General features: G+C 44.2%; 1 protein-coding gene across 3 annotated transcripts in view; it reads left to right on the top strand.

Moving 5' to 3' along the window:
- The window catches only part of PJA2 (praja ring finger ubiquitin ligase 2), a 201,481-nt gene that overhangs the window by 131,058 nt on the left and 55,132 nt on the right, over positions 1 to 15,291 (top strand). For all 3 annotated transcript variants that reach the window (XM_086961006.1, XM_086961007.1, XM_086961005.1), the window contains one exon: positions 9,282 to 9,393. In XM_086961006.1, the coding sequence (XP_086817132.1) occupies positions 9,282 to 9,393 (112 nt within the window). The remainder of the gene's footprint in view (positions 1 to 9,281; positions 9,394 to 15,291) is intronic.

Below are 15,291 nucleotides of genomic sequence, written 5' to 3'. Positions count from 1 at the left end.
TGACGTCGTCCACAGATATGACATCAGTGGAGCCATATAAGTCCCTCCCAGTACGCTGAAGTCAGTTTCTCTTCATTTCCGCGCCTGCTGCGCAGATCCGATAGAAGCGGTTCCTCTGGCCTGTTTCTGTTTCTTAGGCCTTACTGATGCCTTTTCATGTCTGGGAACAGTGTTCCGATGCCTTCAGGCTTTAAGTCCTATGAGACCTGTACGCGGCAGATTTCAGCGGATACACAGGTGATTTGTATGTGGTGCTTTGATGAGCACCAGGACTCTGTGGAGTGTGACTTCTGTCGGAAGCTGAAGCGGAAGTCCCTGTGGGAACGTAAGATGAAATTGCTGTCTGCCCAGATGTCCCGTTTGGAGTCCAAGCGTTGCCAGTCTCCATCTCGAGCTGAGGCTCCTGTTTAGGGAAGGTCACTCAGTCGTTCCAGAGGCTGTCGCTCGCCTTCCTCAGGTAAGCACAAGAAGTAGTCATGGAGGCCGTTGGCCTCAGGTAGTCGTGACGTTGGTGGCCTCTGCTCCAAGTCGACCCCCTCTACCCCCCATTTCCTGGGGTTGGGGTGACTAGGACCCAGAAGGAAGCCTATTACAAGGCTTTTCAGGCCATCTTTGGGTCTATCCCTCTCCCTGGTGTGCCTTCAGACCCCACAGAGATGGTAGGGACTCAGACTGGGAGCTCGCTAGCGTGTTTGCCCTCTGCACCACTAGAGTACCCTGACTCAGGTTCAGGAGTCGCCCCGAAGTCTGGAGTCGGCCCGGTGGGGCTTCCCATTCAAACATTGGACTGCAGTCCACATACGGCGTAATGGCACAGCCCTGTGGGGCTCTCTGCGATGACGTCTGTGTCAGCAGTAATGGACTTGTCTCGGAGTTGACGCCGTCCCGCACCGCAGTGTCCCATGGCGGTGGATGTTGAGTCGACGCCGTCCCGACACCAGTCAACTTGGTCTCCTTTGGTGCTCGTCAATGTCGATGCGGCACCATCTCGACGTCATTGACGTCATTTCCTCATTTGCTGATGGTGGATGATACCCCGGGTTATTCCTCCCCACCAACCCCAGTGCGGAATCGACCTTAACAACGCGGTCAAAACACCACAATACATTTACATTGCTGCTTTTACAACACATGTCGTTACCACGACTTGCACTGGAGGGCGCTCTAGACCAAGGAATAGTGTGATATACTATTCTAACACCTTCCCTACTGTACGTAGGCTGGAGTTGGAATAGTAAATCATACTATTCCTAAGTCCAGCACCCTACAGCGCAAGTCGTTGTAGCGACTTGAGTTGTAAAAACAGCGATGTAATGTACCTCGATCTAAATGATTGCATAGTAACATCATACAATTCCCCAGTGTTGCTTACGCGTTCTTCAGATCATGTTGATGTGGAGCAATTGCAGGCCCTTGGCCCTCCTTGGGCTACAGAGCCTGTGGCCTTTGGTGGATGTGTTAGCCTGCAACCGTCCCCTAATTATGTTCTGCAGTTGCCACCTAGAATGGCCATGGAGGCTAGTCAGCGTTTGCACGAGTTGTTCATATAGCTGCAGACATATTAGAGTTCCAGTCTTCTTCTGTGTCTCTACCTTCCAGTCCCTTGTTGGATCTGCTCCACCAGGGCAATGCGGATGTCAATCCCTTGCTGCCTTTTGTTACATCATTGTACGACATTCTTCTGGGGACCTAGGCAAGGCCCTCCTCTGGAGAGCCTGTGGAACGTGCTATCGCACATAGTCAACGCCCTGCTCCAGATGACCCCGTCTGTCTGTCCCTACACCCTAGGGCTCAAGGGCTTGTAGTCCTGGCAGCTTCAGCTTTGCTGCCGTCGTCTTTTCCTCTGATACTTCCACCAGCTAGGGAGTTGGATACATGTGGTAGACAAATGTTTGCATCTGCGAGCTCTGGCCTTCAGTCCTTGAACACATCCTGTGTGTTTGCATGGGCTACTTTCGCCCTCTGGGACTTGGTTGAGCGCCTCTTTCCCTCTCTTCCGGAAGGCCCTCTGGCTGACCTGACTCTGATACTCCACAGATACTCCACGATGGTCGTGAGCTGATAAAAGTTTTGATTCGATCAGCCATGGACACAGCTGTCTCTGTGGCTATGACCAGGTCAGTTGCTCTGCTTTGCCATGCTTGGCTGCGGGATCGCAGTTTTCCTGAGAATGTTCAGCAGCGTCTCCGAGATTTTCCCTTTGATGTTATGTTATTTTAATTTATAGTGCGCATTAATACTCACGAGTGTCCCGGCGTGATGCCTAAGAAAAGAGAACGGAGAGAAAGTCTGTTTATGCGAAAAGATGGGTTTTCAAGGTTTTTGTTTTAAATATTGCTGGATCTTGAATGTTACGTAAGGCAAAAGGTAGTGCGTTCCAAGCAACAGTGGCCTTCCTTGCCATTGAACTGCCACCAAGCCTCTGGTATTTAAATCGGGGAACCTGAACAAGGCGATGGGAGGAAGAGCCCAGGTTTCTAGATAGTACATAGAAAGAGAACCGTTTTTGTAGGTAGGATGGACCGAGACCGTGCAAAGCTCGGTGGGCCAAAGCCAGTGATTTGAACTTCACCCGTTCTGCCACAGGCAGCCAATGCAGGGATCGCAGATGATGACGCACACTGATCCTGGTGGAGATGCCCAAAAAGTCTAGCAGCCGGGTTTTGGACCACCTGTAGCTTTTTCAACAAATATCCCGGAATGCCTATGTAAACAGCATTTGCATAGCCTGGGCAAAATAATTGCACTGGTGACCGTTTCTCTTGCTGCCTGGGGAAGGAGAGGAAAATACTTCCTCAGAGTCTTTAGAAGACCAAAGCAGTTGCCGGCCAATTTCTTGATATGGTATGAGAAAGAAAGACTCTCGTCAAACCAAACCCCCTAGTTCCTGGCCGGCTTCCCAGCAGAAGTGGGCAAGGGAAACTCATGAGGCCTGAGAGATTCCCGGAAATTGAGAGGAAATTTTCTGTAAAGAAAGAAGGTACATCAAAAGGATTATAAAGCGCTTGCTTTACCCATAGGTATCAGAGCGCTAGAACAGAGGAAACATTGCATTATAAATTGCAACAGTTAAAATAGCGTAGTAAAGTAAAGTAAAACAAACAACGAGGTTGAGAGAATTTGGTGTAAAACCTTCAACAGAAGAGATTTTGTAGGCATACTAAATGTTCACTGATATGTAATGACAAGCATTTACCCTAACATCATAATCGTTTAGGACCTGTTTGACAAGGGTCAGACAAAGTTGTGTTAATGGCTTGGCAAGTACAATATTCACATTTCCTGCACTTCCTAAAATGTCCTATGGATTTATATTTCGGCAGATGGGATATCCGTTATTGTTGTGACTGAGTAACCCATCTGCTGAAATCTAAGTCAGGCCTAAAATATTAGGCCTATGGTGTCATTAACTAGGCAGGAGATGTATATATATATATATATATATATATATGTATGTGTATGTGTATATGTGTATGTGTATATGTGTATGTATATGTATATGTATGTGTATGTATGTATGTATGTGTGTATATATATATATATATGTGTATATGTATATATATGTATATATATATATATATGTATGTATGTATGTATGTATATATATATGTATGTATGTATATATATATGTGTGTATGTATGTATATATATATATGTATGTATGTATATATATATATGTATGTATGTATATATATATATGTATGTATGTATGTATATATATATGTATGTATGTATGTATATATATATATATGTATGTATATATATATATGTGTATATATATATGTATATATATATATATGTATATGTATATATATATATGTATATGTATATATATATATATATATATGTATATATGTATATATATATATATATATATATATATCCACCCACCCACCCACCCAGTGGAAGGCAACTCCCCGAAAAGCATAGGTCCTTACGTCAGAGGATAATGAGGACTGTGAAACTTTGAGACCGTATGCTTTGAAATAAAGTAAGAACTTTAACTCACCGAAGCTGTGCCTGATGATGAGAGACGTGTGCCGGTGCAGCCGACATCCATGAGGAGGACACCAGAAGTGAAACAAATATGTTTGGGTGTGTGTATGTATATTTGTGGGTGTGTGTATGTATATGTATAATTATATATCTATACTACTATTATGAAGCAAGAACTTTTGAGGTGGGTAAACTCGGGAACCACAGCGCCAATCCACACACCCGATACATCATTGTAATCGTCAGGGTGTGCAGATGAACATAGGCTATATAAACTATAAAAATATGCGTTATTTAAAAAATGTACCTTAAAAAAAAAAGTAGTCCCTTCGAAGTAGCGCCGTCCGCGACCTGCATGCTGACGTCAGAAGCGCGGGGAGAAGCGGCGTCCAGGAGCGCGAGGAGGAGCGGCGGACATGGCACGGGGGAGGAGCGGTGACCAGCGGCGGACAGGCGGTGAGGACCGGCGGACAGGCGGGAGGAGCGGTGACAAGCGGAGGAGCGGTAAACTGAGGAGCGCAGGGGAGGAGCGGCGGCTGAGTTAAGGCTCCGGGGGACCCACGGACAATGTCGGGGCAGGCGGGGGACTGGGCGGACGGGGGCCCGGGCTGCTGGACAATGTTGGGGCGGGCGGGGTCCCGGGCTGCTGGACAATGTCGGGGCGGGCGGGGGTCGGGGAAGCCTGATTGCTCCCGGACAAGGTCGGGACGGGCTGCTAGTATATATAAATATATAACTACGGGAGAGCACTCATACTATGTTTTTCCTTGTTGCAGTATCTTGGGTTTCTCTCTTTTCCTCTCTTAATTTTGAGTATGACTACCTGGTGATTTGTTCTGTGTCTTTTTGCCGACGTATATGTGCTGTCGTTGCTGCATTTCATGGGCTTTTGCATGTGCGTGGTGTTGCTTGCATGGTCCACACGTTCTGCATATGTATATCCCTATTATCCACATCCTGTATCTCCTTGTAGTCATGGTTTAGTATATCTCTACATGGGTGACATCTTACATGTTATTCTTGGCATCCACTGTTGTGCATGCTGACTCTGTCGTGCTGTTTTGTCTGGGACTTTAATTTTTTGCAGATCCATTGGATCCTGCACACAATTCTGCTTCTTATTCTTTTTTTTAAACTATTTTTTATTGAGTTTCCATGAAACAGCCGAATTGGCTAAGGCAGTGTAACATAGCATGGTGTTCAGCATTAAAATACATTTTACATTACATTATATTGTCTGTATCAGCTCTAATATATTTGTCATGCATAAACCAAGAATTGTACTTCCTTAAGTGACCTTACAGTAGAAAAAACAAACTGATGAACATGATTATTTGTTAACTCACCCCATCCATCGCCCTCCCCGCTCTTGTTCCGGTGTTACCATGATTTATGTGCGTATTCTTGTGGCCTACTTTATGGTTGTGCATCTATAACTTAATAGTTTGAATCAATTAACTGAATCTGTCCTTCACTGTATCTCACTCTTGTTGTAAACATTCTGCTGTTTGTTACGTGTTCGGGGTGCTATCTCCAGATTTCAAATCCACTCCTTTAAGGGCTGCTAGCATCGCATCTCATTCCAAAGATATCAGATTTTTTCGTAGACCCTTAGCTTACTCCCACCGTATTGCGGCGCTCTCAGCTCCACCCCAGTGGAGCATTTGACTATGCCAAATGTGCACGGTAGGAGGTTGCATTGACTTCCATCACATAGCGATATCCCTTTTGGTTATTATTAGGGTGAGGTCCATGAATCTAATCTGCACCTTTTGTTTCGTCGAGTGCTTATATAGGCCTAGGATACATTCCTCAACTGTAGTGCCCACATTTAGCTGTGTGACTGCCACTATGTGAAGTCTAACTGGCTCCCAAAAATTTCTTAAGCAAAGACATGCCCATATCATGTGAACTAAGTCAGCCACATCCAGATGACATTGAGGGCATTGGTGTTGTGTTTGTGGGAACACTCATTGTAGCCTACGTGTAAGGTAGACTCTATAGAGCAGCATAGTTTGTATAAATGTAAACTTTGCATTTCTGGACACATGTTTTGGGTATTCTAAAAGACCACCCCATTCCTTGCCTGAGAGCTCCCGCCCTATATCCTCCATGCACATATCAGGCAGTTCTGTAAGCTCTATTGCAGCGTGTCCCCATATTCCCACGTATCGCCATGTTATAAGATCTCTCCTGCTTCTCATGTAATATAGGGCCTTAACCAATCGTGGGTTGGAGGTTCTTGTCCCTGTGGGGCCCAATGCTTTTTGATGTATTGGGTATAACCAATCGTGGGTTGGAGGTTCTTGACCCTGTGGGGCCCAATGCTTTTTGATGTATTGCGTAGTGCGGCATGTATCAAGTATAGGTGATCTGGCACCCCGGTTTCTCTTACAAAGTTCTCGTGGTCAATCAGAAGCCCATTATTGAATAAGTCACCCACTGTGCTGACTCCTTCCTCCAACCAGCACTGGAGTGCTGAACGCATTAGGGTTGGTATATTCTGGGGAATTTTACTTTGTGGTAGTGACAATGCGTGTAAGGTACCCTGGTCAATGTCACATAATGTGTAACCTATCTCCTGCAGATTGTGGCCAGCTGTCCAGTAGGACTGCCACTGCAAGTGGCTCGCCTAATAATACGCTCTAGGTCGGATACTCCCCATCCTCCTCTATTGGTCTCCAGTTGTAGCTTCTTGAGACCTAGTCTGCACCTTCCGGTTCTCCATATAAGGTCTGAGAGCATAGTGTCTAGAGTTTTGAATGTGGCTGATGGTACCATTATCGGTACATTAGAGAAGTAGTACAAGTCATGGTAGAACCACCATTTTTGATATGGCCGCTTGGCCCGTTGCAGAAAGTGGTAGCGTGATCCAAAAGGCAACACATGGACGTATGGATCGGATCGCTTTGGTAAGGTTGCCCTCTAGCATATCTGTGTGACCAATATGTTTGTATACTGAGGTATTTGAAGTGGACTGCGCCCCTGGGAGGCAACATGACCCAAAATCAATGACCTCTGGATGTGTATCCTCCTGAAAGAAGGCAGCATTGGATTTTGCTGCACTAATGGCAAGGCCTGATATCTGCTCAAACCTTTTGAAGATGTCAGGGATAGGATCTAGGACACCTATAAGGTCTTACAAGTATATCGTTATGTCATCTGCATAAGCAGTGATCAGATGTGTTACGTCACCTATCCGGACTCCAAGGTGTTAGGCAACTAGGCGCAACCTAAGTGCTAGGGGCTCAAGCTCTAGCATAAATAACAGTGGCGACAGTGGGCATCCCTGTACTGGAACTGCTGGCAGTGCATCTAGCCCTCAAGGCATTCTACACCTCCATTCAGGCCAGCTCCCTATTGGTCCAAACGGACATTATGACTGCTATGTACTACCTTAACAAGTAGAGAGGGACCTGATCTCTCCCCGTATCCCTGGAGGCTAAAGCGATTTGGCATTGGCCCCTGGCCAGACAACTCACCAGTACAGCAGTTCGCCTGCTAGGGGAGCAAAACATTCAAGCAGACTTCCTGAGCCGTCATTTCGCAGACCATCAAGACTGGGTGCTGCACAATGACATAGTGGCAGATCTTCTCAGGGACTGGGACCAGCAGCGCATAGATCTCTTTGCGGACTAAAGCCGACAAAAAATGCCAAGACTTCACGTCAAGATCTTACTGTCCAGGAAATGCCCTTTGGATCTATTGTTCTGCGCCTTTGTTTACGCTTTTCCACCACTTACTCTCATCCCGAAAGTGATAGCCAAGCCGTACCACTCCAGAGCAAGGATGATTCTGATAGCTCAGCACTGGCCATGGCAGTGGTGGTATTTGAAACTCCTACACCTCTCAGAGGGTCCACACAGAAGGCTTTCATGCTAGCGGGATCTCTTCTCCAAACTGAATTGGATCATTCATCACCCCAACCTAGCAGCATGGCTCCTGAGTTCCTAGAATATGGCCATCTAGGACTTCCTCAGGCGTGCATGAATATTTTGAAATAATCAAAAAATACCTTCCACTCTAAGCTCCTAGGTGTTTTAATCGAAAAGATGCAATAGGTGGTGTGTACTAAAAGGGTTCCATCCGATCCAAGGGCAAGAGGAGGTAATATTACCATATCTGTTCTAGTTGGCCAATACAGGTTTACAGTTTGCTTCCATCAAAGTTCACCTTTCAGCCAACACGGCATATAGAAAGTTGCCTTCCCAACCATTGTTCTTCCAGCTTCTGGTGGATCAGGTGATCTTGCCTCCAGTTCGTCAATCCCCACTGACCACTGACCACACACCCCTCTCCTTCTGGGAACTCAATCTGTCCTATCTAAACTCGTGGGTCCACATTTTGGACGGATTCACAGAGCAACCCTACAACGTTTTTACATGGAAAGCTGCTTTCTTAGTAGCGTTCACCTCGGCTCGCAGAGTGAGCAAAATGCAAGCCCTCTGTTCGTCAATCCCCCCCTGACCCCACATCCCCCCCTCCTTCTGGGAACTCAATCTGTCCTATCTAAACTCGTGGGTCCACAATTTGGACGGATTCACATAGCGACCCTACAACGGTTTTTACATGGAAATCTGCTTTCTTAGTAGCGTTCACCTCGGCTCGCAGAGTGAGCAAAATGCAAGCCCTCTGCTCTAAAGAGACATACACAGTCTTTCACAGCAACTGAATAGTGATGAGAACTCGCACTGCTTTTTTGCTTAAGGAACTGTCTGACTTTCACATTAATCAGACCATTTTACTACCCACTTTTTTTTCCCTAATCCCACCAAACCAGCTGAAGGGTCTCTCCATTCTTTACACCTTAAAAGAGTTGTGAAATTCTACTTCGAAAAGTCTAGGGCCACTAGCAAATCTGATCATTTGTTAATTATGGTCCAATTAGGACAGGTTTTCCAGCCTCCAAACGGACCCTTTCCAGGTAAATAGTTTGGTGTATCAAACTGGCTTACCAGTTATCCAACAAACTCCAACAACAATTATATATATTTTTCTTTTATGTACCATGGGGTCCGTACACATGGGCGGGAATATTCAGTGCTTATGAGGATAGCCCTGGAAGAGAACTAGGATTACAGGTAAGTAATTTATCCTTCCTCATTTTTGGACATCTATCAGATTGTTAGATAGTCGTCATGTTTAAAGATGGTAGTGTAGAAGACATGGCGTTAAAAAATGTAAACAAAGAGACAAAGTTTTAGTTTCACAGTGATATGATTTAAAGCGTCATGGAAAATATCATTTTCATAGGAAATGCCCTAACACCAACAGTTTTTTTGCAGGCTCCTAGATGAATTTGGTGACGGAATAGGTGTTGCTCAAGCTATCTCTTATGTGGATCCCCAATTTCTGACATACATGGCTCTCGAAGAACGGTTGGCTCAAGCCATGGAGGTATGACTTTTGTGCAGGTCTATGAAACTGATTTGCCGGATTACTCATAATCTCTGTAGGTCATGTGTCATAAGTATTATTGCTTTATTAGAATTAAAGGAGTAGCCCAAGACATGATTCTACATCTCTGTTTAGGTAGATTCCAATTCTTTAAATCGCTCGTCAAATGCATGTTTAATTCAGACTGTAGGCAAAATGTCTTATTCCACTACCAGCTCAATTAGCCATTTAGTGCTAATGTTTCATTCTCTAGTATAAATTTAGGGGTAAGATCCATGAATACTTTTAATGTTACGTTTTTTAACTTGTCAACTATAGAAAACATAAATACGTTAGTTTGGTTCCCAATGACGTCCTGAAGCTCACATCATACTGTTATGTTTATTTCTAGTGTTCTTTTTATTTGACAGTTTTTGATTCTTTAACTCTTCCATGCACATTTTTGATGTGTCGAACATCCTACTCCTACTACAGTGCTGTAAATGCCATTGACAAACAAGACTCAATGAATTGGTACAAAAATGACAGTTGCTTAGAACAAAGTTGCAAGACTAACACGAGTCCCCCAGGCCATCTAATACAGAGGTGTTCGGGTAAATAAGTGGCAAGATCTAGGAGGTGAGGAGCCTGATGCCCTGGTGGAGTTGCCAAAGTAGTTTATTACTATAATTGAGTGACAACCTGGCCTGTGCTATAGCGTAGCAGTTAGCAATGGTCAGGAAGTTATTTTCAATCTTGAAGGGTGTAGTGGAGAGCCCACGAACTAGATAATAGACCAGTTTACTGAACTTTGCAGAGAGGAAAGCATTGAGTTATTTAGAGAATAAAAGTAACTTGACTACATGCAGAAGAATATGTAGTAATCTCTGGGGAACTCTCAACACAAAACATTCATTCTTGGTGGTTAAGAGTAATGCCTCACTGCCTCCTTTTAACTTTTTTGCTTCCTTATTTCATTTGAAGATTATAATTTACTTTGTGCGTTCTTACATCTTGCCGTAGTTGTCACGCAAATCTTATGGTCGATGAAGGAAAAGTACTTTATAGGTTCTGCAGTAGGGGTTGGGTGGGTTGGGGTAATTGGATTTGAGTGGATTGGATTGGAGTGGGGTAGTTTGGATTGGGATGATGTGGTTTGGAATGTGGTGGATTGAAGTGGGGCATATTGTTTTCGATTGGAGGGGCGCATTCTTTTGGATTGGAGTGTGGTTCATTGCTTGTGGGTTGGAGTGGGGCAGATCGTTTTAGAATGGAGTAGGGCAGATAGCTTTGGATTGGAGTAGGGGCAGATAGCTTTGGATTGGAGTTGGGGCAGATAGCTTTGGATTGGAGTAGGGGCAGATAGCTTTGGATTGGAGTAGGGGCAGATAGCTTTGGATTGGAGTAGGGGCAGATAGCTTTGGATTGGAGTAGGGGCAGATAGCTTTGGATTGGAGTAGGGGCAGATAGCTTTGGATTGGAGTAGGGGCAGATAGCTTTGGATTGGAGATGGGGCAGATAGCTTTGGATTGGAGATGGGGCAGATAGTTTTGGATTGGAGTATTCCAAAAAGTATTTGAAACAAATCCTAAACTGTGCGCTCCAGACATCCGAAATATGCTACTCTATCTGGCCAAGTTGATGATTGCCAATGATAGCAAGACATCATTTGTAATGAAGCCAGATGAGGTGTTAGAGTAGCTGGAGCTGGGTGACAGGATAAAGCAGGCAACATGAAGGAGAGACACACAGTTGATTGGGGAAGTAGACCTAAGATGTGACTATGCTGCAAGCCAGAAAACGAAAGAGGATGCGAAAGGCCAATGATCCCAGTAAAACAGTCAAAGGATTTGGGATGCTGGACATGAAGGAGATACAAACCCCACACACACCTGGTGTCCTGACACCACACAATTGTGATCAGGGCCTCCGTGAGGAACACCTGATGGAGACATGAGCAGTAGTGAACCTGGTAGGGTAGATGGCCAAGGCAAGTCATATATCTGCTGGTAACTGAATCAAAAGGGCAGGTATTGCTACTGTGAAAAACGCCAACGCTGATAGGCAAGGCTAAGACCATGTAGATAAGAGATCATAACTGGGGCACACACTCAACAGTTAAATGTTATAATTAGGGGATTGGCAACAGATCGGTAGGAGGCTGGCTTAGTATATGGTGCACACTTATTTAAGTGAAGCACCTTGCACTAATCCAGACAACCCTTATGGTGATTTTAGTGGGCTTAGACAACCATAGGAAGCTCTCTAAGTGAAAGTTGTGTAGAGACATATGCAAAGGGTGAAGTAGTCAGCCAGAGACCTATCTGACTACTCCTCACTTCTTTTGACCTTGAGGTCTATCATTCGACCAGGAGGTTAAATGTATTGGCATTGTGCGACAGAGTGGACAGGTCGTCTGTAGTGCTTATGAGAAGCCTACAAGACCATGTCTTGAGGAAGTGATGAGGCAGTGGTTAGCACTAAGAAGTAGTTGGGATTGCACAAAATCACGAGAGAAGTAACGGTCTAAGAAAGGGACTGGGTGTTATGAAACTCTAAACTGCAATAGAAATAGGTCTACCTGAATTTAAATGTTTAGAGTACTATGGCTAGGCGAGAGAGTGCAAAAAAATAGTACGTTTGCATTCAAAGGAGACAATAAGAAACTGGTTAAGCATATGGGATGAAGCATGTAGATAGGTTGGAGTTATAAAAAAACAGAGTAGGAGGGGAGATTGCTCAAGCCTTTCCTACTACCTGGATTTATTCAGCGCCTTTCCTACTACCTGGATTTATTCAGCGCAAGGGAGGGCAGGTCAGTGGAGGAAATGCACATTTTCCTTTAGGGGCTGGATAGCCCTAGATTAACTGAGTACTGGTACTCTCCCATTAGAAATGTTTGTCCACTTAAAGCTCGGCTGGCATTGTCAAAAAGTGTCTAGGCACTTCCTGAAAGACTGAGGAGGTCATGCTATACACCCTATAGGATAGAAGCCTGGAATATCTGAGGGCGCTGCTTCTACCAATAAACGTTCTTCTCTGTCCAAAGGCTCTTATTGGAGAAGTGCCAAGGTGCCAATCCAAGAAAACACATTGTTCACACTTAATATCAAGGGTCACCGCTACCTAATAGTTTAAATTTATGACTCCTACTCTAGTCTACGCCCAACAGAGAAGAGAATTTTCCGGACCCGCCCATTAGATGGCAAAATAGTGCACTCCATGTAAATCTGAAAGAGCTTGAAGCCGCACAACTATAAAGGTAAGTTACTTGTTACTTCTCCAGCATTTGATCTTTCATAGTTTTGTATGCTTGAATTATTTCCCATTGTCATGCCGGCATCCTAGTTACTTTAAAATAACAATAAGCATAGTTAAAATGGTCATATGCGTAACAGTGTTGCACAGATAAATCTCATTCAGCAACTCCCAAACTTAAACCAGTCTGATGAATGCACCAAGAGTGCAAGAGAGATACCCCAAATACTGGAGATGCCCCCTCCTCTGGGGATAATGTTCCGAGAAGTGCTGTTCCTGCATTTTTCACATGCATGGAAATATTTGGAGTATCCTGAGGTATTCCCTAAAGAAGCACCTGTAAAATCAGTATCTGTTTAAGAAAATCAGTGCCCCTCTCTTGCAGTAGATACACACCACTCTGACTCTTTGTTTGTAATATTGGCATATGGTCTGGGGTTTACCTTTTGCACCAAGGCAGTTATTTAAGAACAGAATCCTATCTGCTGTGGAGCTACCGTTGACCATCTCCTTGCCAACTGTCACTGCATCATCAGTGGTCATCTCATCGACTGTCACCTCATCAGTTGTTGAATTGTCCACCACAGTTTGTCTCATCAACAGGTCCACTGTTACTTAGCAATCCAGAGCACTACACAAATAAAGTATTTTTGATTTGTCAATGTTGCCGATCCAATTTTAGTTTGTTAAGCACTTCAAAACAGCACACATTCATACAAAGTCCATATTTATAAAGTATTCACAGCCAGAATACTGTTGACACGCAGGTCAAAAGATGATGCACACAGCCGACACGTGTTTCGTCATGTTGACGACATTTTCATAGCTTGAAAGCAGTAAAAACCACGTATGATCTTCTCCAATTGAAGATTTCAGTGTCAACACTTCCCTTGTGTTAAAAGGGTAAATGAAGGGTCCAATCCTTTGAAGTCACAAGACTTGGATGGACCGGATATGAAATCTACTTAAGACCTCAGGTACGGTATTTAGTACTCTCATACCTCTGTATTTGCACCACTCAGTTAGAGTGGGAAAGGTATAAACCGGCCTGGGCTGTTTTTGGCCTGCTATCCAGAAATGAAACAGCCGTAGTGGCTCTGTAGGAAGTATCACAAGATTTTGTCCTAACAAATCAAGATTGGATCTGCAACATTGACGGATCAAAAATACTTATTTGTGTAGTGCTTGTATATATGCAGAAATTATTTTTCCATATATGAACGTACAATAGTATGATGGTATAGTGTTTTATTCATTTGAGCACACCATACTTAATCCTTTATTGTACCTACCAAGAAATTTGACAGCGGGAATGGCAGTCTGTAATTTCCACTGCCATCTTGTACTTCCCTTAGGTCCCCTTTCACCCATCATTATCGTAGGTTTTGGCTAATCCAGCTGCACCCTGAATGCACTCCATGCCATCTGTCAAGCTTGTTTACTAGTTAAACATCCTTTCATAAATAGATTTCCATCTGAGCAGTCTCCACTACCATCTCAACAACCTCTGCCACAGCAAACTATGCCGCTCTGTTTACTTGCAGCCCCACAGGCATTTGTCCCTCTCACTCCACATGGGTGGTCTCACTGTGAGCGAGCTTGAAGAGGAACCTAATGATATGAAATATGGAAGTCCACCAAAACAATTCCTGTTCTTTGTTTTGTGAGAGGAGTTAAAAACGTAGTTGAGCTGCCATTCTGTCTTTAGCTCCACATTTGGTGGGAAATATCACTCCCTGTATACTGCTTCAGCCTTCAACAGAAATCATCCTTGCCCAAATTAATTTATTGCAGCAGCTGCCCTGTGAAAATCCTACAACATAATCATGCATCCCTCCACTTCTATAGATAGGGAGGAGATGCAGATGCAGATCATTACCTTTTGAAAAAGTATTCGCTTCATGGCCGCAGTGCCTATCAAGGTGGCCAGTGCCCTCACCATCCTAAGCTGTTGTGACTGACGGAGATGGTATGACATTTCCACACTCCCAGGGTCTATTGCTGTCAGTCCATAAGACAAATGAGACTTTGAGAGCCATAATAAGGGACAGAGTGAATACCTCAGTTGCTGTTATTGAGGCCGTCATGGATGTACTCAATGTGGCGTTATATCAGCTAGCGAGAGCGGCACTTCTCTCCCAACAATAGCTTAAAACGCGCTTGATGTCATGTAGACTGCAGGCAAAAATTTGATTACCAGACTCTTTAGCAAGCAGCCAGATGATGCAGTTCAGAGTATCCAGTTTCATACTGACACTTAGATTTCACAAGCCCTCTAGATTTTGATGCCCTAGGAGAGCACATTTGTACAGGTGAGGCTTCTCACAATACTATCAATATTGTTGATTCTACAATGACTGTGGGAATTCCAGACAAGAGCGATAAAAATACAAGGAGCAGTCACAAAGTAAGCCCATCTTCGATCTTGAGATATTAATAAAGTGTCTCAGATCTCTATCGGTAGTGGATACCCACTCTTCAGAAGGTCCTATCAGAAGCAGGAAGGGGGTTCCTGATGTCCTTAGACCTCCAAAATGCTTACATTCATATTCCGGTCCATCAGAAACACAAGTAGTATTAAGATGGATACTACCTGAATGGATTGCACAATTAAGTCTTAGCCCTTCCATTTAGCCTTAAGCTGGCCTCAAAAAATTTCAC

This window comes from Lissotriton vulgaris, chromosome 3_1, assembly GCF_964263255.1.
Source record: "Lissotriton vulgaris chromosome 3_1, aLisVul1.2, whole genome shotgun sequence".
NCBI lineage: Eukaryota > Metazoa > Chordata > Amphibia > Caudata > Salamandridae > Lissotriton > Lissotriton vulgaris.
Note: the sequence above shows the minus strand (reverse complement) of the source record. Positions and strands in the feature narration are given on the sequence as shown.